Source organism: Chlorocebus sabaeus, chromosome 28, assembly GCF_047675955.1.
Source record: "Chlorocebus sabaeus isolate Y175 chromosome 28, mChlSab1.0.hap1, whole genome shotgun sequence".
NCBI classification, from domain to species: Eukaryota; Metazoa; Chordata; class Mammalia; order Primates; family Cercopithecidae; genus Chlorocebus; species Chlorocebus sabaeus.
The window spans coordinates 10,176,771-10,200,343 of NC_132931.1; the positions used below are offsets into that span (position 1 = coordinate 10,176,771).

Genomic DNA, 23,573 nt, shown 5'->3' on the forward strand with positions numbered 1-23,573 from the left:
AAAGTGACTCACAAGGAACTAAGAACACTAGATGCCTGTGGGGGAGAATCTGTGTGGCTGGGTGAGACTTGCGAGACTTACTTTTCTTTTCTTTTTTTTTTTGAGACAGAGTTTCGCTCTTGTTGCCCAGGCTGGAGTGCAATGGTGTGATCTCGGCTCACCACAACCTTCACCTCCCAGGTTCAAGCGATTCTCCTGCCTCAGCCTCCCTGGTAGCTGGGATCACAGGTGCCCGCTACCACGTCCAGCTAATTTTTTTTGTATTTTTAGTAGAGATGGGGTTTCACTATGTTGGTCAGGCTGGTCTCGAACTCCTGACCTCAGGTAATCCACCCGCCTCAGCCTCCCAAAGTGCTGGGATTATGGGCGTGAGCCACCGCACCTGGCTACAGATTTACTTTTCATTGTAATCATTGCAAACTCTATTTTTTGAATCTGATCAAATGTGCCTGTACCATACAAATAATAAAATAGGAAAACAACATAACAGAAACTAGAATCTGTGTTAGACACCCCCCCACCCCACATACACACACAATATATCCTGTGTACTTTTTTTTTTTTGAGACAGAGTCTCACTCCTTTACTCAGGCTGGAGTACAGTGGCTCGATCTCAGCTCATTGCAACCTCCCACTCCCAGGTTTAAGTGATTCTCCTGCCTCAGCCTCCCAAGTCACTGGGATTACAGGCACCCACCACCATGCCCAGCTGATTTTTGTATTTTTAGTTGAGATAGGGTTTGGCCGTGTTGGCCAGGTTGGTCTCCAACTCCTGACCTCAGGTGATCTGCCCACCTCAGCCTCCCAAAGTGCTGGGATTACAAGCCTGAGCCAGCACATTTGGCTAATACCTCTTCAATTTGATAACGTGTGCATGTATCATACAAATAACAAAATAGGAAAATGATGTAAAAGAAACTAGAATTTGTGCTAGACAACCCCTCCCCCCCCACACACATTATCTCCTGTGTACTTTAGGCAGGTGTTTCTGCTCTCAGCACCTCTTTGCAGTCGATGAAACTGAACCAGCTCACAGAAGCTCAGGAAGCTGCCCAGGGTCACCCAGCAAGGGAGTGAGTGGTGAAGCTGGGTCCTGACCCAACTCTGTGGTCATGCTTGCGACAATGCCCTTAGGAGAGCCAGCTCCCCAGGGCCAGTCTCTGCCGTGCAGGGCCCCAAGACTGAACCATGAAGATGGATAATTCCAGAAACTCCGCTCTGGACAGAATCTGTGAGAAGGATCTCGCCCCAGTGGAACGACCTGCCATCAGGGAGTGCTTGGGAGGCCAAGCCTGGCAAGCCTGGCCCCGGTGCTACCTGTGTGACCTCCTGACCTCCAACAGGAAATCTTCCCACTGTGAACCTCATCCAGGTTCCCACTGCGGGGATGCAGGAGGAGTAAATCAGGTGACAATTCAGAAAGCAGCTTCTCCCAAGCAGGTGCACAAAAAATCAAAACAAAAACAGGTCTCTCAAACCCAAATGCCAGTTTCCAAAATCTCTGAGCTGCCCGGGCTCTCTCTGTCTCCTTCTGGGTCCAGGTGGCTGTGATATAAACACTCCTGTTTGCTGTTTGTTATTCGTCAGAACGCTCATTCATTCAACTCACATCCACGCAGGGCCTTCCACCCGCCAGACTCCGGTGGTCCCGGCGCGGTGGGAACGTGTCCCCCCCTTGCACGTGCTCCCCCCCGCAAGGCCCGCGAGTCCCCAGCTTACAGTCAAGAGTCACCCCCCATCCCCCGGTGCTCGGTGCTCCTCGGTACTCGCGCTCGGACCACACCCGCTGCCCACACGCACCCGCGGCCCAGACCACGCGGCCCGGATTCCCCACCCGCGCCTCCAGGGGCGCCCCGCTGGAGCCACCGCGCGGGCAGTGCCCGCAGCCCGGCGAGCGTCAGCGCCTCCGCACAGGCCCCGCCCCTCACACCCCAGACGGCCAATGAGTTCCGCGGCCCCGGCAGGCCCCGCCCCACTCCGGGGAATCCCGGTCGCAGATTGGCCGACCCGGGAGCAGTGTACCCGCACGTGGGGCGGGGGTGGGGTGACCGGAGTGGCAGTGAAACCCCGCCCCCGCCGCCCCGCCCCCGCCTCCCTCCCCGGCCCGCCCCCCGCGGAGCCCAGTCCAGCACCCGCCGCCCGCCACCCCGGACCCCGGTGTCTGGCTCCCCCCGAGCCGGGACCCCGCGATGGCCAAGCGCAGCTCGCTGTACATCCGCATCGTGGAGGGGAAGAACCTGCCCGCCAAGGACATGTGAGCGCGGCCAGGGGTGGGAGCCCCAACTTTCCGGGGAGGGGCACTGCCCCCCAGGACGCCTGACCTTTCCGGGGTCCACCCACAAGTAGAGCAGCTGAGAGGGTGCGGGAGTGCGGCTGCGGTGGGGGATCGGCGGGGAAAATGGGGACAGTGACATTTGCTGTGAGCACCAGAGGGGGTGACAACTGAGGGGGGGTGGGAAAAGTGTCACCGAGGGCTGGGGGGCTGGGAACTAGGGAGGGGGCGAGAATTTGTCAGCGATCCGCGGCTCACGAGGGGAAGGGGCTTTGATAGGACAGGAGCTGGAGCTGGGTGACGTACCAGGGGAGACGTCTTGGTGATCTGCCCCTGGGGTGTGGTTGGAGGGTGGGGTGTCCCCCTGCAAAGGAAGGGTCTTGATCAGTAGTTCCAGAGCCCTTAATGCCCCTGAGTGTGCACCTGAAGCACATGCTGGGGCCCAGGGGCTGTCCCCGGGCTTCCTGCTGTGCACTTGGGTAGGAGGGACTGGCATGAAAAGTGAGAACAGGTCAGGAGGACAGGACAGGTGCAGGACTGTGGGGGAGGGAAGGAGGGTAGTAACTGTCTCTTGTGCCTTGGGCTTTACACCTGAGCCATCCGGTTAATCCTCGAAACCACCCAGAAAAGCGGTTCTCACCGTTCCATTTTACAGGTGAGAAAACTGAGGATCAGAGACGTGAAATGCTGGCTCCAAGTGGCAGGCAGAGCAGAGTCTTGAGTCTAGGGCTTCTAACAGGCACTGACATCTGGGGATTCCCCTGGTCCCTGGCTCGATTTGGGGAGGTTTCAGGGGCCCCTCGTCCCACTCTTCTCAGTAGGTCCCAGGGCTGGGCTGCCTGACCCCTGGCCCCCCATCTTGGTCTTGCCACCACCTTCCTCATGTGCAGGGTTTAGGCAGCTCCCTGCTCCTCAAGCCTCAGTTTCCCCTCTTTAAACTAGGAGTTGAAATCCCTCTAGAGGAAGAGGGGGAAAGCTCAAAGGTCGAGGGGCACTGGCTGCCTGGAGGAGGAGGGTGGGAGGGGAGAAGGGGAGCCCGGAGGAAACAGAGTCCAAAGTCTGCGGGGCTGCAGTTCCCCACCCCTGGGGCTCCTCCTCGGGGCGCCCCGGGCTCCTGGATGCAGAGAAGTGGTCAGCGTGGGCGAGGGGGTGGGGCGGGGTGTGAGGCAGGCACTCCGCTCACACATATGTATGGTGGCCCCTGCGAGCTTCCCAGCACGCTCAGCGCGCCACCACTGAGAGCAGCGCCAGTTCCAGGCCCCCTGGGTCTGATGAGGCCCAGCTCAGCAGTTACCATGACAATGGGGAAGGGAGGGCGGTGGGCAGCCCTAGGTGGGTTTCTGTGCTTGGAAGCCTGGAGGGAGATGGAGTGGGAGCTGCCAGTGAGGTGTGTGGGCTGGGAAGGCAGAGGAGCTCTGAGAAGGGTCTCAGCCTCCAGGCCCAGCCTTTAAGCACCCTCCACCCCCTGCCACCACTGGCACTAGGAACTAGGTCATCTTGGCCTCTTCTGGCTGGTGACGGCTGGGAGGAGCAGCCCCTCCGTCTGTCGCCTCCCTCCTCATCCCCACAGCAGCTGGCCCTAGTGCCTGGCTCCAGGCTTTCTCCAGCCCAGGGCAGTGGAGCTCTTGGGGTATGCCCACCTGGGAGCCCAGTGCCTGGTTCCCTGCCCAGTGCTTTGCCTCTGAGCAAAGGGGCTCCGTCTACAGTGGAGGGGTGCCTTGGAATCTCGCTCCTCACCCTGTCCCCCTGCCTGCCCTACTCACGTCTCCTTTGCAACCCCCCATCTTCCCCTGTGGCTGGCATACACAACTCTGACCTGTCAGCCACCTCTTAAACCATCCCATAAACAGTCCCTCACATTTGGGTTACTACCCTTCACATCTCTGCCTTCGCCCATGTGTGGAGACTTCTGTCTTCAAGCACCCCCTTTCAGTCCTCCGGAAAACTCCCATTCATCCTTCAGGACCCCTCTCAAACTTCTCCTCTCCAGGGCATTCTCTGGTGGCCTTGGGCAGAGTTCCTGGCTCCTGGTCTCGCCCCCCAGCACTTTGGGTGGCAGGAGGAAGCCCCTGGCGTGGCGGGGACTGTGAGGGCACGGACGGTGACTCATTAATCCTGGCACCAGGTCCATAGTAGGGGAGAATAAGAGGTGTTGAGGACTTCCCCTACTTAGTCCTCATCTTAGCTTTCTAAGGGAGACGTCCTCAGTTTGCACATTGGGAAACTGAGGCTCAGGAAGTGAAAGTCATTTGCCAAGTTGATACAGAGGGTAGGTAGAGAAGTCCAGATTCAGATTGCCTTTGTCTACTGCCGACAGGCTGAGAATCCTCGCCTGCCCACGGCTGCAAGCTTGCGGCTGGGCTCGGGGACACTGAGCCTCGGAAATCCTATGCAAAGCATTTGGCTGCAGAGTCGGGCAGGGGTTTGGAGATCATGGGAGGCCCTCACTGAGTACTGGAGTTTCCCTGTGCCTCACCAGTGCCCCGCTTATCTTCTGAGTGGCATCCTCTCCAGCCAGGGCTTGCATACTTCTGAGGATGGGGAGCTCACCACCTCTCATAGTGGCTCATCTTGACTGAGTCAGTTCCAAGGAGGGAACTGTCCTCACACAGCTGCCATCTGCCTTCCTGCCACTTCTACTCATGGGTTTTTGTTCCTCTAAAGGGCACAGAGCACAGCTGCATTCCCCATCACTGCTAGCTTTCACAGCCTGCCTGTTCCTGCCCCGCCTCTTCCCACTGTCTCCCATCCCTGCGTACCTAGGCATGAGCCAAGTCTCACGATGACCAGTGACCCACTGCCTCCCACACCAAGTGGCCTTGGGGAATGGCCCAAGGCTATTTCGGGGTTTTCCCTGATCCTCCTCCTTCCACAGCCTAGAAACTGCCAAGGCCCTAAATATAGAGGACCCGAAAGTAGCCAGACAAGGCCAGTGGTGACTGGCTTGGGGAAGGAGAAATGAGAGAGGTGGGCAGCCTAGGGGCCTTAGAAGGAACTGGGCATGGGTTCCAGCAACCCACTGGGGACCACGGTTGGGCCCAGGTCCTTAAATCTGGCCTCGGCCTGCTCTCAATACCGTCCTCCTGCCCCCGCCCTCTGATGCAGCCACCAGCTCTTCACAGTCCTTGCACACTGGGGTTCGGGTCCTGCTTCCAGGCCTTTGGAAGCAGTAGCAGCTCAGTAGTGGGGGACAGCCCAGGGAGGTCCCCTGTTGCCTCAGCCAGCACTGACCTCTCCCTGCCTCCTCTGAGCTCCTTGTATGGCTCCTGGGTCCTGCAGCCCAGCCCAGCACCTGGGGTGCCCAGGGGCCTGATTGCTTAGCACCTGGAGTCCCCTGGCTTTGGGTTGATGCGACACAAGCTGGGGTATTCACAGGGGGCTCCCTGGAGGGGGCTCTTTTTATTTTATTTTATTTTAGAGACAGAGTCTTGCTCTGTTGCCCAGGCTGGAATGCAGCAGTGCGATCTTGGCTCACTGCAACCTCCTCCTCCGGGGTTCAAGGGATTCTCCTGCCTCAGCCTCCCCAGTAGCTGGGATTACAGGTGCACACCACCACACTCAGCTAATTTTTGTATTTTTAGTAGAGACAGGGTTTCACCATATTGGCCAGGCTGGTCTCAAACTCCTGGCCTCATGTGATCTGCCTGCCTCAGCCTCCCAAAGTGCTGGGATTACAGGTATGAGCCACCATGCCTGGCCAGGAGGAGGGGACTCTCGAATGATGGCAGGGGGAGGTTACAGGCACAGTTGCAGTTAGTGCTAACATGTACTGAGCACCTCCAAGACCTTCTCATATCATCTCAGGACCCAGGGAACCTCCCTTGTGAGCCGGGGTTACACTTCCCACTTTATAGGTAGAAAACTGAGTCTTGGTAGACATTTCCTGTCTGTGTCCAGGAGCTTCTGGAGCTGCTTGCCCCAAGTGCCTTCCTCTGCCGGAAGAGCCCCTTTTGAGAAGGGAAGCAGAGGTTGGAATTCCCCACCCTCCACTATAGAAACACACTTCCTTTTTATGGACACTCAGTGGAGGAACAGCTCTAGAGACAGCCCTCACTCCTCCACTTTACCCAGTACCAGCCTTAGGCCTGGCTGCAGGTCTCTCCCAGCTCCAGGAGGCCCCCAACACCTGAGACCCTTGGAACTGAGCGCAGGTTTGCATTCCCCCATCCCTCTTTCCCCAGATAGCTGTTATTCATTCATTCACCATCAGTTCATTCATTTGTCAGTTCATTCGGCAAACACTCACGGGCTGCCTGTCTTGTGCCAAGCCCTGTGGGGTCCCTAGGGACATAGGCATGCTCCCTGCCCCCAGGTAGCTCAGAGCAGGTGGGAGGCAGCTGATCACTACCAGGCTGGATGAAGTGGGCAAGGAGTGTGAGTCCAGGGAGGCCTTCCACCCCATCCCGCCCTGGGGCAAGGGAGGGCTCTGGCAGCGCTGAAGGCAGACTGGGCAGAAGGGACAGCAGGAGCCAACGCTCCAGGGAGATTAAGGGGCCAGACTTTGGTGTAGAGGGTAGGGGTCCCAGGAGCTTGCCTGGAGCTGTTGCTTGGAGCTGTTTTGGGGGGAGGCAGGGATGGGGTAGGAGGGCATAGAAAGGAGGAACATTCTATCCCCTGCAGGAGGAACAGCAGGTTTCTAGTAACCCCTCCCTCTGTACCTCTCCCTCCTCTCCCTGTCTCTCCCCTCTCCCTCTCCCTCTCACCCCCTCCCTCAGTCTCCCCCTCCCTCTTAACTCCCTCCCTCTTAACTCCCTCTTCCTCTCCTCCCTCTCTCCCCTTCCCTCTCACCCCCTCACTCAGTCACCCCCTCACTCATTCTCCCCCTCACTCAGTCTCCCCCTCCCTGTTACTCTCCTCCCCCTTACTCTCCTTCCTCTTACTCTCCTCCCTCTCTCCCCCTCCCTCCGTCACTCAGTCTCCCCTCCCTCTTACTCTCCCCCTCCCTCTCTCCCCCTCCCTCTCTACCCCCTTCTCTCCCCACCTCTCTCCCCCTCCCTCTCACTTTCCTTTCTCTCTCCCCCTCCCTCTCACCCTTTCCCTCTCACCCCATAACTCAGTCTCCCCCTCCCTCTTAACTTCCTCCCTCTTACTCTCCTCCCTCTTTCTCCCCCCCATCACCCGCCTTCCCTCTTACCCCGCCCCCACCGCGTCCCTCTCTCTCCTCCTCGCTCTTCCCTGCCCCGCTCTTCCCTGCCCCCGTCCCTCTCTCTTCTCCCTCTCAGCCCCCTCCCTCTGTCTCCTCTTCCCTCTTTCTCACCTCCCTGTCCATCCCCTTCCCTCTCTGCCCCTCCCTCTGCCCCTCTCCCAGTCCCTCCCCCCCCCCTTCCCCCTCCTTTCTTCTCCTTTCTCTCTCTGCCCATCCCTGTCTCTTCCCTCTCCTTCTCCCTCCCCCACAACTCTCCCTCCATCTACTCCCACCCCTGCCCGCGAAAGGGGAGCCCTGCCGCGGGTTCCTGCCCTTCCCTCACCATCCGCTCCCGGGCTGAGGGCGAGGACCCGTGTTTGGCCCGAGGAGCCTGCGGTCTCCTAACCAGGATGCGAAGACTCAGCCTCCGCTCTCTTCCCCGCACTTCTCCCGAGGGGCCGGGGAAGAGGGAGGAGCGTGCCGCGAGGCCCCGCCCCGCCCCTGCCCTCCAGCCCCGCCCCTGCCCTTCTGTCTTGCAGCACCGGCAGCAGCGACCCTTACTGCATCGTGAAAGTGGACAATGAGCCCATCATCAGGTACCGCCCCCACCCCCAGGACCCAGGGGCGCTCAGCCCCTCACGGACCTGCGCTCTCCCCGCAAAGGGGTGTGAATTTTGTTGTGAATTTCGTACGGAGATGGGAGGGGGCTTGGTGCACCTGGTCCTCTGCCTGGGATTCCCCACCTCACCCTGACACCCAAGCTAGGAGGTGAGAAAGACCTTCCAGGAACTGGCCTGGCCAAGGGCCTCTCGCCGGACTCTGTTCATCTTTGCAATCACCACAACCTCCGGGAGAGACAGATGCTGACGATTTGTAACAACAGCTCTCATTTATGGAGCCAGCCCTTTTCTAGCTCGTTTAGTTCTTGCAATTAGTGAGTACGATATTATTAGACCCCATTTACAGACTCGGAAACTGAGGCTCAGGGAGACTACCCTGCCCAAGGTCACAAGCCTAGTAAGTGGCAGAGCCACACTGGAGCCTAAGTCTGGCCTCCCGAGAGCCTAGCTCCCTTCCCCTCCCTGGTCCTGGCTCTAACTTGGGTCCTGTCCCCTGAGAGTCCCACAGTGATTATCCCTCGAGGCTGGGCACCCGCAGCCTGCACCCCGAAGAGCCACTTCCTCCGGATGTCCCTTCCTCCGTGGTCCCCATGATCTCTGAGCAGGGTCTTTGCTGTCCTCTCCCTTCCTTCAGTCAGGCTCCTGCTTCCAAGTTCATGGCCAGACCTGCCCTGCTGTTCTGCCCACCTGAGTGCCCATGGCCTACTCGTAGCCAAGGCCACCAGACTCCCAGTCCTTCCCCACCTGCAAGCAGGCTCCCAGCCTTTCTCAAGGGTCTGCAAACCACAGATAGCAAGAGGGAGAGGGGTGTGATGGCACTGCTGTTCTTGATACAGAAGGGAAACAGGCCCCCGAGGTCAGATGACCTGAGAAGTGGTTGGCATGAGGTGGTCCCCTGAACTTTCATCCGGGTCCTTGGGGTCTTCAGCATCTCCCCACCCGCTAGCCCGCTGAATCCCATGAGTTGAAGGCTCTGATCCACAGGGGGTTGACCAGAGCTGGGTGAGGATGGGAGGCCAGACTTGGCAGTCACCCTGAGGCAGCTATCCTGTGACCTGAGGCCAATGCCTGCCAACTGTGATCTCAGTTTCCCCAAATGTAAAACAGCTGGAGAGGCTGGATACGGTGGGTCACACCTGTCATCCAAACACTTTGGAAGGCCGAGGCAAGCAGATCACCTGAGGTCAGGAGTTCGAGAGCAGCCTGGCCAACAGGGTGAAACCCCGTCTCTACTAAAATGGCAAAATTAGCTGGGCATGGTGGCAGGTGTCTGTAATCCCAGCTACTCAGGAGGCTGAGGCAGGGAGAATTGCTTGAACCTGGGAGGCAGAGAGGTTGCAGTGAGCCGAGATGATGCCACTGCACTCTAGCCTGGGCGACAGAGCGAGACTCTGTCTCAAAAAAAAAGATAAATAAAATAAATAACAGCCAGAGAGAGGCAGCCCTGTGCCCCATCCAGGGCAGAGAGGAAGGTCGGGGGGTATGACTGGTGGTGGACAGTAGGGTCTGGCACAGGGGAAACACGTCAGCAGCAGAGCCAGTAGTTGTAGGGGTAGGAGGAGATACAAGGAAGGTCCCAGTCCAGGGCCTAGGGGTGGCCTGGGCGCCTGCTGAGGGTTCTCTCCTGCAGGACAGCCACCGTGTGGAAGACCCTGTGCCCCTTCTGGGGTGAAGAGTACCAAGTGCACCTGCCGCCCACCTTCCACACTGTGGCTTTCTATGTCATGGATGAGGATGCCCTCAGGTGAGCACCCCCCTCTCCAGCTTGGACCCAGACCTGGCCATCTGATTGCTCCCTGGCCCATTTCACCGCCAGGACTCCTGGGTCTCCTTTTTGGCATCCTCTTTGCAGCCTGGAGGGAAGCGGAGCCTGGGGGCCTGGGAGGATGAAAGACTTAAGCGTGTGGGTGTGCACATGTGTGGCTCCATGGTGCACGTGCCACATCACACGCGTGTGTGTGCAGGCATGGGGGCGCAGGTGTGCATGGACTACACGTGTGCATGCAGGTGTGAGCTGTGAAATGGGCACCCAGAGAGTGTGAGCTTGGCATATGTGGGCATGTGATAGAAACCTATCACATCCCCCTAGAAGGTCCAGAGCCCACAGCCTACAGAAGGGCCACAGGTTCAGCTCTGTTGGGTTACTTTGGAAATGATGACAGTGTCCACCACCCTGCTCCCCCCCGGGGGTCCTGAACTTGGTGGGAGGTCCCAGAGGGCAGGTCCTGAAGCCCTGCCCAGCTCTGACTCCATCTCTCTCCTCTAGCCGGGACGATGTTATCGGAAAGGTCTGCCTTCCAAGGGACACCCTGGCCTCTCACCCTAAGGGTAAGTTCTCCCTTTCCCTCCCGCACTGGTCTGCCCCGTCCCTGGCCTCCCTCCCACTCGGAGACCTCCCCCCTAGGCTCCATCTGGTCTCCAGCTCAGGGAAAGCCATTTCTACTCTCCCAAAAGCCAGGGCCACGTTCTGTACTCCTGGCCTCTGTTCCTCAGCACGTCCCCAAACCTGGTTGTTACTGCATCTTCCCTAGGGCAAAGAGGGGCTGCTACGGGTGGAATCTGAGTCCTCTGCTGGCAGAAGAAGGGGCCTCCTTACACTCCATTGCTGAAGCGTAGGGACCCTTTCTCCCAATGGAGCCAGCTCCTTCTGTAGCCCATGGGGTCGCCTCCACCTGGACCCTAGTACTACTGTGTCCTGAGTCTGAAGGGCTGGCCTGGAGACAGTCCAGGCTGGAGATCCCTTTGAATTATTTCTGGGATGCAGACATTGTTTGGTGTTATTGTTTTTAAAATTTTTAAGTAGTTAAAAAAAAAAAAAAATAGAGGCCGGGCACAGTGGCTCACACCTGTAATCCCAGCACTTTGGGAGGCCGAGGCAGGCGGATCACCTGAGGTCAGGAGTTTAAGACCAGCCTGGCCAACATGGTAAAACCCTGTCTCTACTAAAAATACAAAAAATTAGCTGGATGTGATGGTGGGTGCCTGTAATCCCAGCTACTCGGGAAGCTGAGGCAGGAGAATCGCTTGAACCTGGGAGGCGGAGGTTGCAGTGAGTCACGATCACCCCATTGCACTCCAACCTGGATGACAGAGCAAGACTCCATATCTCCGAAAGAAACATAGAGATGGTGGCTCACACGTGTAATCCTAGTGGCAATTCACCTGAGGTTAGGAGTTCAAGACCAGCCTGGTCAACATGGTGAAACACTGTCTCTACTAAAAATATAAAAATAACCTGGGCATGGTGGCGCTCACCTGTAATACTAGGGAGACTGAGACAGGAACATCTCTTGAACCCGGGAGGCAGAGGTTGCAGCGAGCCAAGATTGCGCCATTGCACTCCAGCCTGGGCGACAGAGAAAGACTCTGTCTCAAAAAAAAAAAAAAATGGAGATGGGTGTCTCACTCTGTTGCCCAGGCTGGTCTTGAACTCCTGGCTTTGACAGATCCTCCCGCTTTGGCTTCCTCAAGTGCTAGGATTACAGGTGTGAGCCACCATGCTCTGCCCAGACAGGATTTTGAGGGGTCAGCCCTGTGCCAGCCTCACTGTGTGTGACCTTGGGCAGCTCTTGCCTTCTCTGGGCTCTGTGAGGGTTCAAACTAGTTCTTGGATGCTATGGACTTTGCCATCAGAGCCTTTGTGTCCTGCTCACTGGCCTCCCCCCGCACACACCTGCTCCTGTCTGTGAGGCTGGGCCAGGGATGGGGGCAGGGCGGAGGCAGGTTCTGCTGACTCATGGGGCTTCTTGGCCCCTGCCAGGACAAAGGCCTTTCCCACCTGCAGCCTTAGCCAGCGTCTCTGGGGTCTAGCAGCCCCAGTGAGGCTATTCCTTGGGGTGCCTTGTAGCTTACCCATCCGGGCCTCAGACCCTCCTCCCAGCAGCCCTAGGGGAGGGCCACTCTCTTCCTGTTTTAAGATGGGGAACCTGGCTGGGTACAGCGGCCCACGCTTATAATCCCAGCACCTTGGGAGGCTGAGGTGGGAGGATTGCTTGAGGTCAGGAGTTTGAGACCAGCCTGAGCAACATAGCAAGACTCCATCTTTTTTTTTTTTTTTTTTTTTTGAGATGGGGTCTTGCTCTGTCGCCCAGGCTGGAGTGCAATGGCGCGATTTGTGTTCAAGCAATTCTCCTGTCTCAGCCTCCTGAGTAGCTGGGATTACAGGTGTGTGTCACCACACTTGGCCCACAGAGTGAGACCCTGTCTCTAAAAACAACAACAAAATGACGCAATAGTGAGGGCACAGGCCCCAGGTCACTGACTTAGATTCTAACCCCAGTTCTTCCGACTGCTGCTGTTCACCTGCTAAGCCTCAGTTTCCCCATCTGTCATTAGGGATACCAGCCCCTGCTTCACAGGTGCCTAGAGGATTCCCAGGAGATTATAGAGGTGCCTCAGGGTGCCTGGTGGGGCTGAGGGTGGAGGGTGTGGGGGTTCAGGGCCGGGTCCCTGGCTGAACTGACCCCACAGGTTTCAGCGGGTGGACCCACCTGATGGAGGTGGACCCCGATGAGGAAGTGCAGGGCGAGATCCACCTGCGGCTGGAAGTGCGGCCAGGGGCCAGGGCCTGCCGACTACGCTGCTCTGTGCTGGAGGCCAGGTGAGACTCAGGGGCCTGGGGGCGGACAGTGGGTCCCCTGCAACATGAGGAAGCTGAGCCTCCCCTCGCCCCACCCTACCTCCTGGTCCCAGAGCTGGCCACCTCCAATCAAACCCTGCTCTCAAGAGAGAGTCACGCCAGGCCCGGTGTCTCACACCTATAATCCCAGCACTTTGGGAGGCCGAGGTGGGTGCATCACCTGAGGCCAGGAGTTCAAGACCAGCCCGACCAACATGATGATACCCTTTCTCTACTAAAAATACAAAAATTGACCAGGCAAGGTGGCTCACGCCTGTAATCCCAACACTTTGGGAGGCCAAGGCAGGCGGATCACAAGGTCAGGAGATCCAGACCATCCTGGCTAACACGGTGAAACCCCATCTCTACCAAAAATACAAAAAAAAAAAATTAGCGGGGTGTGGTGGCGGGCACCTGTAGTCCCAGCTACTCGGGAGGCTGAGGCAGGAGAATGGCGTGAACCCGGGAGGCGGAGCTTGCAATGAGCCAAGATCGTGCCACTGCACTCCAGCCTGGGCGTTACAGCGAGACTCTGTCTCAAAAAAAAAAAAAAAAAAAAAAACAAAAAAAAAAAAACCAGGCGTGGTGGTGGGCGCCTGTAATCCCAGCTACTCAGGAGGCTGAGGCAGGAGTCTTGAACCCAGGAGGTGGAGGCTGCAGTGAGCCGAGATGGTGCCACTGCACTCCAACCTGGGCAACAAGTGAGACTCCATCTCAAAAAAAGAAAAAGAAAAAGAGAGAATTTGGGGAGCTTTGCTGGACTTGAAGATGTTTCTTGGGTGATTTCCATTCAAGGTAATGTATTCCTTAAGGGAGAGTCTTAATGTTCTCATGGAGGAACTGGAGCCATCACAGAGGGGTAGAGTAGGGGGTATGGGTGAGGGGACCCCAAACTCTGATCACACAGCCTCAGTGCCCCAGTGCTAAGGCCGGCTTCCCTACGTTTAACCCCAGTGTGAACTTGGCCTGGTGGGAGTGTGTGTGTGGGTCAATGGGTCCCTTGTGGGATTGGGGGGGTGAAAAGATTTGCTGAAAATCTCCCAATGGGTAAAAATTGAGGGTTCCCCCAAGGAGAGACAGTGGTTTGGACGGTTCCATGGACCTGAGTCACCTGTGACAGGGCCACCCCCCCAACCCACAGGGTATTTTTAGCTGCAGGCTGCACTCACGTCTGGGCCTGGGCCTGAGTCACACTCTGTCTGTGCGAAGTGCCTTCCCTTCCGGCTCCAAACCCACCTCCCCGAGTGGCTCCCTGCCTGTGGGGCAGGAGGGTGGCCCCCAGCCAAGCAGCCCGTATGGAGCCAGTGTTCCCCCCACCCTTGAGGGGTCCGCCTGTCTAAGAGGAAGACTTCCCTTGGGCAGAGGAGGGGTGTGGGTCGGATGATACCCGTGTTGCTCACTCTGGCTTCCCAGGAGTTATTTTCTGTCCTGGGAAAATAGAAATGGATGGAAAATGGCTGGCCTTGGGAGTCTCAGCCACGCCCCCACACTCGCTCACTTTCTGGCCTCCGCCATTAATTTCCCCCCCCCCGCCCCGCCCCACCCCAACTCACCCACTTCCTCCATCCTTATCCTTGCCTGGCACCAGGCTGTCTGGAGGACAGGCATGCACATGTGTGCACCCGCTCACGCACGTGGCCGGGCTCTGGGACCTCGGGACCACTTCTCCCAGGCACCCCTCGTCACCCACGGAGATGGGAGGCCTGGCCCTCCCCTCTCTCCAGGAATCTCCTCTCTCCCATCCTCCGGGGCCACAGTGGTTGGTCTTCTCCTAGTGAGTCCTAGCAGAGGAGAGGAATGTCCAGGCCTCTCTCAGAGTGAGGGGACTTGTCCCCCGTTGTCCTCAGCAATGAGACTCCTGCTGGAATCCCAAGTCAGCCTAAGAAGGTCCGTTTGCTGCAGAGGAAGAAAGAATATTTCCTCCTTATTTTTTCTGGGGAGATTCTCAATATTTCAATAAAACCTTGGGGTTTTTTTTTTGGTTTTGTTTTTTGTTTTTGAGACAGTCTCCCTCTGTCATCCAGGCTGGAGTGCAGTGGCCCCATTTCAGCTCACTGCAACCTCTGCCTTCTGGGTTCAAGCAATTCTCCTGCCTCAGCCTCCCTAGTAGCTGGAATTACAGGCGTGCACCACCACACCCGGCTAATTTTTTTGTGTTTTTAGTAGAGACAGGATTTCACCATGTTGGCTAGACTGTTCTCAAACTCCTGACCTCAGGTGATCTGCCTACCTCGGCCTCCCAAAGTGCTGGGATTACAGGCATGAGCCACCGTGTCAGGGCTGTTTTGTGTTTTTTTTTTTTTTTTTTTTTTTTTTGAGACAATCTGGCTCTATGGCTCAGGCTGGAGTGCAGTGGCGTTTTCTTGGCTCACTCAAACCTTCGCCGTCCTGGGTTCAAGTGATTCTCCTGCCTCAGCCTCCTGAGTAGCTGGGACTACAGGTGCATGCCACCACGCCCAGCCCATTCTTTTGTATTTTTAGTAGAGACGGGGTTTCACCATATTGGCCAGGCTGGTCTCGAACTCCTGACCTCACGTGATCTGCCTGCCTCAGCTTCCCAAAGTGCTGGGATTACAGGAACAAGCCACTGCACCCAACCTCAACCTTGGGGTTTTATTAGACAGTTTTGAGGGGGAAAGAAAGGCAGGCATGAGAGGCTTAAAATATCGAAGACGAGTGGGCTTTGGTGTTCTTCCACAAAGAATTCTAAGTAGGGAAAACTGGCAGGGTGCAGTGGCTTATGCTGGTAATCCCAGTGCTTTGGGAAGCAGAGGCGGGAGGATCTCTTGAGGCCAGGAGTTCGAGACCAGCCTGGGCAACAGCAAGACCCTGTCTCTACAAAAAAATTAAAAAATTAGCCAGGTGTGGTGGGACACACCTATAGTCCCAGCTACTTGGGAGGCTGACGTGGGAGGATTGCTTGAGCTCAGGAGGTGGAGGCTGCAGTGAGCTATGATTGCATCACTGTACTCCAGCCTGATAAACAGAGCAAGACCCTGTTGAAAGAAAGAAAGAGGAAGGAAGGAAGGAGGGAGGGAGGGAGGGAGGGAGGGAGGGAGGGAGGGAAAGGAAGAGAAGAGAAGGAGAGGAGAGGAGGGGAGGGGAGGGGAGGGGAGGGGATGTGGTGGCTCACACCTGTAATCCCAGCACTTTGGGAGGCGGGTGGATCACCTGAGGTCAGGAATTTGAGAGCAGCCTGGCCAACCTGATGAAACCCTGTCTCTACTAAAAATACAAAAATTAGCTAGGCATGGTGGTAGGCACCTGTAATCCCAGCTACTCAGGAGGCAGAGGTAGGAGAATCACTTGAACCTGGGAGGCGGAGGTTGCAGTGAGCCGAGATTGCGCCACTGCACTCCAGCCTGGGCGACAGAGCAAGACTCTGTCTCAAAAAAAAAAAAAAAAAAAAAAAAAAAAGCTGGGGGTACCGTGACTAGACTAGGGCTGTGTAAAGATCCATCCATGGAGAAAAGGAAGGGCCACCCATCAGGGCTGCATCTCACCCCTCCACCAAGTAGGACGACATTACTGGGGCAGACCTTCCAGAAGCACACTCTCTCCCTAAACCTGAGCCCAGTAGCAATTCACTTTTCCATTTTCCTGATGAGGAAACCGAGGCTCAGGGCAGCCCTGGGAACTGAGGGCCGGGAACATGGCCCCAGCAGTTCCCTGGCAGCACTCACACCACCCCCCTGCACCCCCAGAGCAAGGTGCACCCACTGGCCTGCAGCCGCCTGGTGGGAAGGATCTATGGCCTCCGCCTTGGGGGATTCTTGGCCACATGGGCGGCCCTGGGGAGAGATTCTTGGCTATGGGAGCAGGGCCCAGAAAGGCCAGAGGCGCACTGTCCACAATCAGCTTGCCAGGGACAGAATGTGCTCAGGCCTTTTGGCCACTGTGGTTACATAATGGTGGTGACAAGTGGGGGAAGGGGGGCTCAGGGACAAGTAGATGATCCAATCTTCCTCCACCCCCACCAGGGATCTGGCCCCAAAGGACCGCAATGGCGCATCTGATCCTTTCGTCCGAGTGCGCTACAAGGGCCGGACACAGGAGACCTCGGTGAGGAGGCCAGAGGGCAGGGAAGGGGCAGGAGGCTCAGGGGACCTGCCAGCCGTGCCCCCGTTGCTCACCTCACCATCTGCTCACCGTCCCCTGGGGGGACAGATTGGGGGCCACAGTCTTACAGAGGAGGCCCAGAGAAGGGGGCAACCTCTCTAGGGGACATAATAGGTCCCAGCCCCTCTGGGGCCAACTCCGCTCACTCCTGACCATGCTTGGGGGTAAGGAGGGGATTGAGACAGCCGGAGTGGGGTTTATCTGAGAACACCCATGCTGCCTTCCCCACCCCCAGGAAACGTCCAGGGTTGGGGGGGCCCAGTCCTGAGCAGGAAGGCACCAAGGTCTGGTTTCTCTGTGTAGTCGCTACTGTTTTTGTTTTGTGTTTTGTGGGGTTTTTTTGAGGCCAAGTCCCGCCCTGTCACCCAGACTGGATGGACAGTGGCTAGATCTCAGTTCACGGCAGGCTCTGCCTTCCCGGTTCAAGAGATTCTCCTGCCTTAGCCACCGGAGTAGCTGGGATTACAGGCGCACGCCACCACACCAGGCTAATTTCTTGTATTTTTAGTAGAGGTGGGGTTTCACCATGTTGGCGAGGCTGGTCTCGAACTCCTGGCCTCAAGTGATCCTCCCGCCTCGGCTTCCCAAAGTGCTGGGACTACAGGCATGAGCCCCCATGCCCAGCCCTGTGTGTGTGTATTTTTAAAAATATTTTATTTCCATAGGTTATTGGGGAACAGGTGGTGTTTGGTTACATACGTTCTTTAGTGGTGAATTGTGAGATTTTGGTGCACCCATCACCGAGCAGTATACACTGCACCCAATTTGTAGTCTTTTATCCCTCACCTCCTTCCCACCCTTCCCCCCACCGAGTCACCAAAGTCCATTGTGTCATTCTTATTATGCCTTTGCGTCCTCATAGCTTAGCTCCCACATAGGAGTGAGAACATACGATGTTTGGTTTCCCTTTCCTGAGTTACTACACTTAGAATAATAGCCTCCAATCCAATCCAGGTTGCTGTGAATGCCGTTAATTCATTCCTTTTTTATGGCTGAGTAGTATTCCATCTTATATATACATACCACAGTTTCTTTATCCACTTGTTGATTGATGGACATTTGGGCTGGTTTCACATTTTCGCAATTGCGAATTGTGCTGCTATAAACATGCGTGTGCAAGTATCTTGGCCAGGTGCAGTGGCTCACGCCTGTAATCCCAGCACTTTGGGAGGCCAAGGCTGGCAGATTGCTTGAGGCCAGGAGTTCGAGACCAGTCTAGCCAACATGGTAAAACCCCATCTCTACTAAAAATACAAAAATTAGCCAGGCGTGGTGGTGGGCCCCTGAAATCCCAGCTACTCGGGAGGCTGAGGCAGGAGAATCGCTTGAACCTGGAAGGCGGAGATTGCAGTGAGCTGAGATCGCACCACTGCACTCCAGCCTGGGGGACAGAGTGAGACTCTGTCTTAAAAACAAAACAAAACAAACAAAAAACGTGTGTGCAAGTATCTTTTTTGTGTAATGACTTCTCCTGTGGGTAGATACCCAGTAGTGGGATTGCTGAATCAAACGGTAGTTTCTACTTTTAGTTAGTTAAGGAATCTCCACTCTTTTACATAGCGGTTGTACTAGTTCATATTCCCACCAGCAGAGTAGTACTGTTTTGCTGTGTGGCCCTGGATATGTTTCTTCCCCACCCTGGGCCTCAATTCTCCCCATCTGATAAATGGGTGGGAGCTTGGACAGGACGTCTTAACCTCTGCTGTGGCAGAGCCTCCAAGGCGAGGAGGCTGTGGGGAACCCAGGGGAGGTGTCTGGGGCAGCTCTGCCTTTCGCCCATCCTGGGGAGTCCAGTGGCATCAGCCTAACCCCTTCCCACCCTCTTCTGGGCAGATCGTGAAGAAGTCATGCTACCCGCGCTGGAATGAGACGTTTGAGTTTGAGCTGGAGGAGGGGGCCACGGAGGTGCTGTGCGTGGAGACCTGGGACTGGGACCTTGTCAGCCGAAATGACTTCCTGGGCAAAGTGAGCACCACCCCCCACCTCCAGTGTCCCCCAGCACCTGGCTCCATTGCAGCCACCCACCCTCAGGGACCTCCCTCCAGCTTCCCCAGAGAGGGACACTCAGGAAGCCTGGGACTACCCCCCACTGTCTGCCAGAACCAGCAACTTCCCCCCACCGCCACTGGCACTCAGGGACCCTTGGAAGGGGCCCCTCCCCACTAAGAATAGTAGTTGGCAAGGAGGAGACCTAAGCCTCCCAGCTCCAGGAAGGCTGCCGCTATGTCCCCAGGTGGTGATCGACATCCAGAGACTGCAGGTGGCCCAGCCGGAGGAGGGCTGGTTCCGGCTGCAGCCTGACCAGACGAAGAGCCGGCGGCATGATGAGTAAGTTCGTGGGGCTGCGCAGCTGGCCTCAAGGGGTGGGGTGGGGGCTGAGATTTGGGAATTGGCTACAGGCAGGTAGGGGGCAGGGGTCTGCTCAGGGGTGAGGGGTCAGGAGACATAGCTCCAGGGCCCCCTCAGCCTCTGCCCACCAGGCCAGCATCCTTCTCCTCCAGGCTGGGCTCCACCTCCCACCCCCCCTTTTTTTTTTTCCATAGTCCCCCACTCAGCTCAGCTTTTTTTTTTTTTTTTTTGAGATGGGAGTCTTGCTCTGTTGCCCAGGGTGGAGTGCAGTAACATAATCTTGGCTCACTGCAACCTCCACCTCCCAGGTTCCGGTGATTCTCCTGCCTCAGCCTCCCGATTAACTGGGATTATAGCTGTGCACTACCACGCCCAGCTAATTTTTGTATTTTTAGTAGAGACGGGGTTTCACCATATTGGCCAAGCTGGTCTCGAACTCCTGACCTCAAGTGATTCACCCGCCTCGGCCTCCCAACGTGCTAGGATTACAGGCATGAGACACCACACCTGGCCGGCTCTGTCTTCTTAGCTCACAAGTTGTACAGGTCTTCTGCTTTCTGCCTTCTGGAAGTTTCTAAAACAAGTGCTCAGACACTTCCCCTTTGAAAATTTCCCTACAGACCTCAGACCAGGGTTCAAGTCTCCAGGGTCAGTGTCCCTGAGCCATAGCTCCAACTCCTTCTGAAAGATTCTCCAGGAATAGGGTTGGCAGATAAAAGACGGGACACCCTTGGCCAGGAGCGGTGGCTCATACCTGTAATCCCAGCTCTTTGGGAGGCTGAGATGGGAGGATCACTTGAGGCCAGGAGTTTGAGACCAGCCTGGCCAACATGGTGAAACTGTGTCTCTACAAAGAAATAAAAAATTAGGCCAGGCACAGTGGCTCACGCCTGTAATCCCAGCACTTTGGGAGGCCAAGGTGGGTGGATTACCTGAGGTTAGGAGTTTGAGCCCAGCCTGGCCAACATGGTGAAACCCCATCTCTACTAAAAATACAAAAATTAGCCAGGCGTGGTGGCGGGCGCCTGTAATTCTAGCTACTTGGGAGGCTGAGGCAGGGAGAATCGCTTGAACCCTGGAGGCAGAGGTTACAGTAAGCTGAGATCGTGCCATTGCACTCTAGCCTGGGTGACAGAGCTAGACTCTCTAAAAAAACAAAAAACAAACAAAACCACACACAGAACACCCAGTTAAAACTTAATTTTGGATAAACAGTGAATACTTTTTTTTTTTTTAAGACAGAATCGCACTCTGTCACCCAGGCTGGAGTGCAGTGGCATGATCTTGGCTCACTGCAACCTCCGCCTCCCAGGTTCAAGCAATTCTCGTGCCTCAGCCTCCAGAGTAGCTGGGATTATAGGCATGTGCCTGTACCACCAGTGCAGTAATGATCATAGCTCACCGTAGCCTCCACCTCCTGGGTGTAAGCAATCCTCCCACCTCAACATCCCAGATAGCTAGGACCACCTCACCTGGCTAATTTTTTGTAGTTTTAATAGTGATGGGGTCTCCCCACGATGGCCAGGCTTGATGTTGAACTCCTGTCCTGCGCCCAGCTGTGAATACTTTTTTAGTATAAGAATAACTGGGAAAAAAAAAAAAAAAAAAAGAATAACTGCTGGGCGTGGTGGCTCACACCTGTAATCCCAACACTTTGGGAGGTTGAGGTGGGTGGATCACCTGAGGTCAGGAATTCGAGACCAGCCTGGCCAACATGGTGAAACACCGTCTCTACTAAAAATACAAAAAATTAGCCTTGCATGGTGGAGGGCACCTGTAATCCAAGCTACTTGGGAGGCTGAGGCAGGAGAATTGCTTGAATCCAGGAGACGGAGCTTGCAGTGAGCTGAGATTCCACCACTGCGCTCCAGCCTGGGTGACAAGAGGGAAACTCTGTTTCAAGAAAATGGCCGGGCGTGGGCTCATGCCTGTAATCCCAGCACTTTGGGTGGCCGAGGCAGGTGGATCACGAGGTCAGGAGTTCGAGACTAGCCTGGCCAACATTTTGTATTTTTGTATTCTCTACTAAAAATACAAAAATTACCTGGATGTGGTGGCAGGCACCTCTAATCCCAGCTACTCGGAAGGCTGAGGATGGACAATTGCTTGAACCTGGGTGGTGGAGGTTGCAGTGAGCCGAGATCGTGCCACTGCAGTCCAGCCTGGGTGACAGAGCAAGACTCCATCTCAGGAAGAAAAAAAAAAAAAAAAAAAGAATGACCATGCACTATTTGAGACATACCTATACTAAAAATATTCAAATTTAGGCCGGGCACGATGGCTCCTGCCTGTAATAGCACTTTGGGAGGCCAAGGCAGGAGGATCACTTGAGCCTAGGAGTTCAAGACCAGCCTGGGCAACATAGCAAGACCCCATCTCTAAAAATAGTTAATAGGCTGGGCGCGGTGGCTCAAGCCTGTAATCCCAGCACTTTGGGAGGCCGAGACGGGCGGATCACGAGGTCAGGAGATCGAGACCATCCTGGCAAACACGGTGAAACCCCGTCTCTACTAAAAAATACAAAAAAACTAGCCGGGCGAGGTGGCAGGCGCCTGTAGTCCCAGCTACTCGGGAGGCTGAGGCAGGAGAATGGCGTAAACCCGGGAGGCGGAGCTTGCAGTGAGCTGAGATCCGGCCACTGCACTCCAGCCTGGGCGACAGAGCCAGACTCCATCTCAAAAAAAAAAAAAAAAAAAAAGTTAATAAGTAAATAAAATATTCACATTTAACTGGGTGTCTTAGATCATTCTGCTCAATCTGGCAGCCTGTCTAGGGAGCCCTCTGGCTTATGTGCTGTGGCCCCACAGCCCTTGATGGTTCCGCTTTGTGTCTCTGTAGAAGGCCCCAGACACCCTTCCCCCCATTCCCATCCTTAACAGGGTAGGGGCAGGTGGACAGCCGTGTGTCCAGCACGAGGCGTTTCCATAGAACCAGCCAACGCCCATCTTCCCATCTTCTTTTTTTTGAGACAGAGTCAGGCTGGAGTGCAGTGGTGTGATCCTGGCTCACTGCAACCTCTGCTTCCTAGGATGAAGCGATTCTCCTGCCTCAGTCTCCTGGGTAGCTGGGATTACAGGCACCTGCCACTATGCCTGGCTAATTTTTGTATTTTTTTTTTTAGTAGAGATGGGGTTTTGCCATGTCCGCCAGGCTGGTCTCGAACTCCTGACCTCAAGCGATCTGCCTGCCTTGGCCTCCCAAAGTGCTGGGGTTATAGGCATGAGCCACTGCGCCAGGCCCAGGGGCCCATTTTAACACTGCTTCTGTGCCTGAGGCTCGTGCTGAGCAGAGGCAGTGGGAGCCTTAGAGGATGTCATGCCTTGGTCCATACCCTCCTCTGTTCTTACCTTCCCTGTCAGAACAGGGAAGCTTGGAAGCTCGATCTAATGTGGCAAGTTGCAGGCTCGGGTCTCAGTTTCCCCATTAGGTTGTTATGAGGGTTGGGGATTTGCTTCTGCTGTAAACTGTACACGTGATGGTGCCATTATCTGGGAGTTTATAGATTCAAGGCTGGGAGCTCCACATACCCAAGCTTGGAGGTGGCAGGGAGCCAGACCTTGAAGACAGATAGAGGTGCCTTGAGTGCAGAGGCAGGAACGGCTTTCCAAAAAGAGAAAATAAATAGGCCGGGCGGAACCTGGGAGGCAGAGCTGTGCAGGGTACCCGGATGGAGGGCATGAGCAGAGAGATGGGAGGCTGGGCCCAAGGGAAAAAACTGGAGGCCATGGGAGGGCTGTGGCCCAGGGCGGCCTGGGTCCCTGGTGGAGAGGTCACAGGCTGCCCATTCCAGGGGCAACCTGGGCTCCTTGCAGCTGGAGGTGCGGCTGCGGGACGAGATGGTGCTGCCTTCCAGCTGCTACCAGCCGCTGGTGCAGCTGCTGTGCCATGAGGTGAAGCTGGGCATGCAGGTGAGGGGGCTCCGGGCAGGGTGGGAGGGTCCAGCGGTGGTAGGCCTGTGCCTCTGTCCTCCTAAACCCATTCTGCAGAGCAGAAAACTGAGGTCTGGGGATGTGAGGAGCTGGCCAGTACCCAGGGCCCCATCCCCAGCCACCCCTTGGGGAAAATGTCCTCTTTCCCTCGGGGGCTCTGAGGTCCCCAGAGGAAAGGGTTTGGGATCCCCCGCGCCTCTCCCTGCAGGGCCCAGGGCAGCTGATCTCACTCATCGAGGAGACAACCAGCACCGAGTGTCGCCAGGACGTGGCCACGAACCTGCTCAAGCTCTTCCTGGGGCAGGGGCTGGCCAAGGACTTCCTAGACCTGCTCTTCCAGCTGGAGCTGAGTCGCACCAGTGAGGCCTGGGAGGGAGCTGGGCCCAGAACACTGGGAGGTGGTTGGGCTGGGGTGGGCTCCTCCTGTAGGAGGCAGATGGGGTCAGACAGGAGGGCAGCACGGGACAGAGCTGAGGGCAGCATGGGACAGATCCAAGGGCAGAGGTGGGACAGTGGGCTGGGAGGTGGCGAGGAGGCCCTT

General features: G+C 56.3%; 1 protein-coding gene across 3 annotated transcripts in view; it reads left to right on the top strand.

Moving 5' to 3' along the window:
• The first annotated feature begins 2,109 nt into the window (after positions 1–2,109).
• The window catches only part of RASA4B (RAS p21 protein activator 4B), a 37,153-nt gene continuing 15,689 nt past the window's right edge, over positions 2,110–23,573 (top strand). For 2 of the 3 annotated variants that reach the window (XM_037990460.2, XM_037990461.2), the window contains exons 1-10: positions 2,110–2,254; positions 7,937–7,993; positions 9,648–9,761; positions 10,284–10,345; positions 12,488–12,617; positions 16,616–16,697; positions 18,588–18,719; positions 18,988–19,082; positions 22,894–23,011; positions 23,241–23,391. In XM_037990460.2, coding sequence (XP_037846388.2) covers positions 2,190–2,254; positions 7,937–7,993; positions 9,648–9,761; positions 10,284–10,345; positions 12,488–12,617; positions 16,616–16,697; positions 18,588–18,719; positions 18,988–19,082; positions 22,894–23,011; positions 23,241–23,391 — 1,006 coding nt within the window. In that variant the 5' untranslated portion in view covers positions 2,110–2,189. Of the gene's footprint in view, positions 2,255–2,340; positions 2,360–7,936; positions 7,994–9,647; positions 9,762–10,283; positions 10,346–12,487; positions 12,618–16,615; positions 16,698–18,587; positions 18,720–18,987; positions 19,083–22,893; positions 23,012–23,240; positions 23,392–23,573 lie in introns of those variants that run through there. The other variant, XM_037990462.2, reaches the window with a different exon arrangement.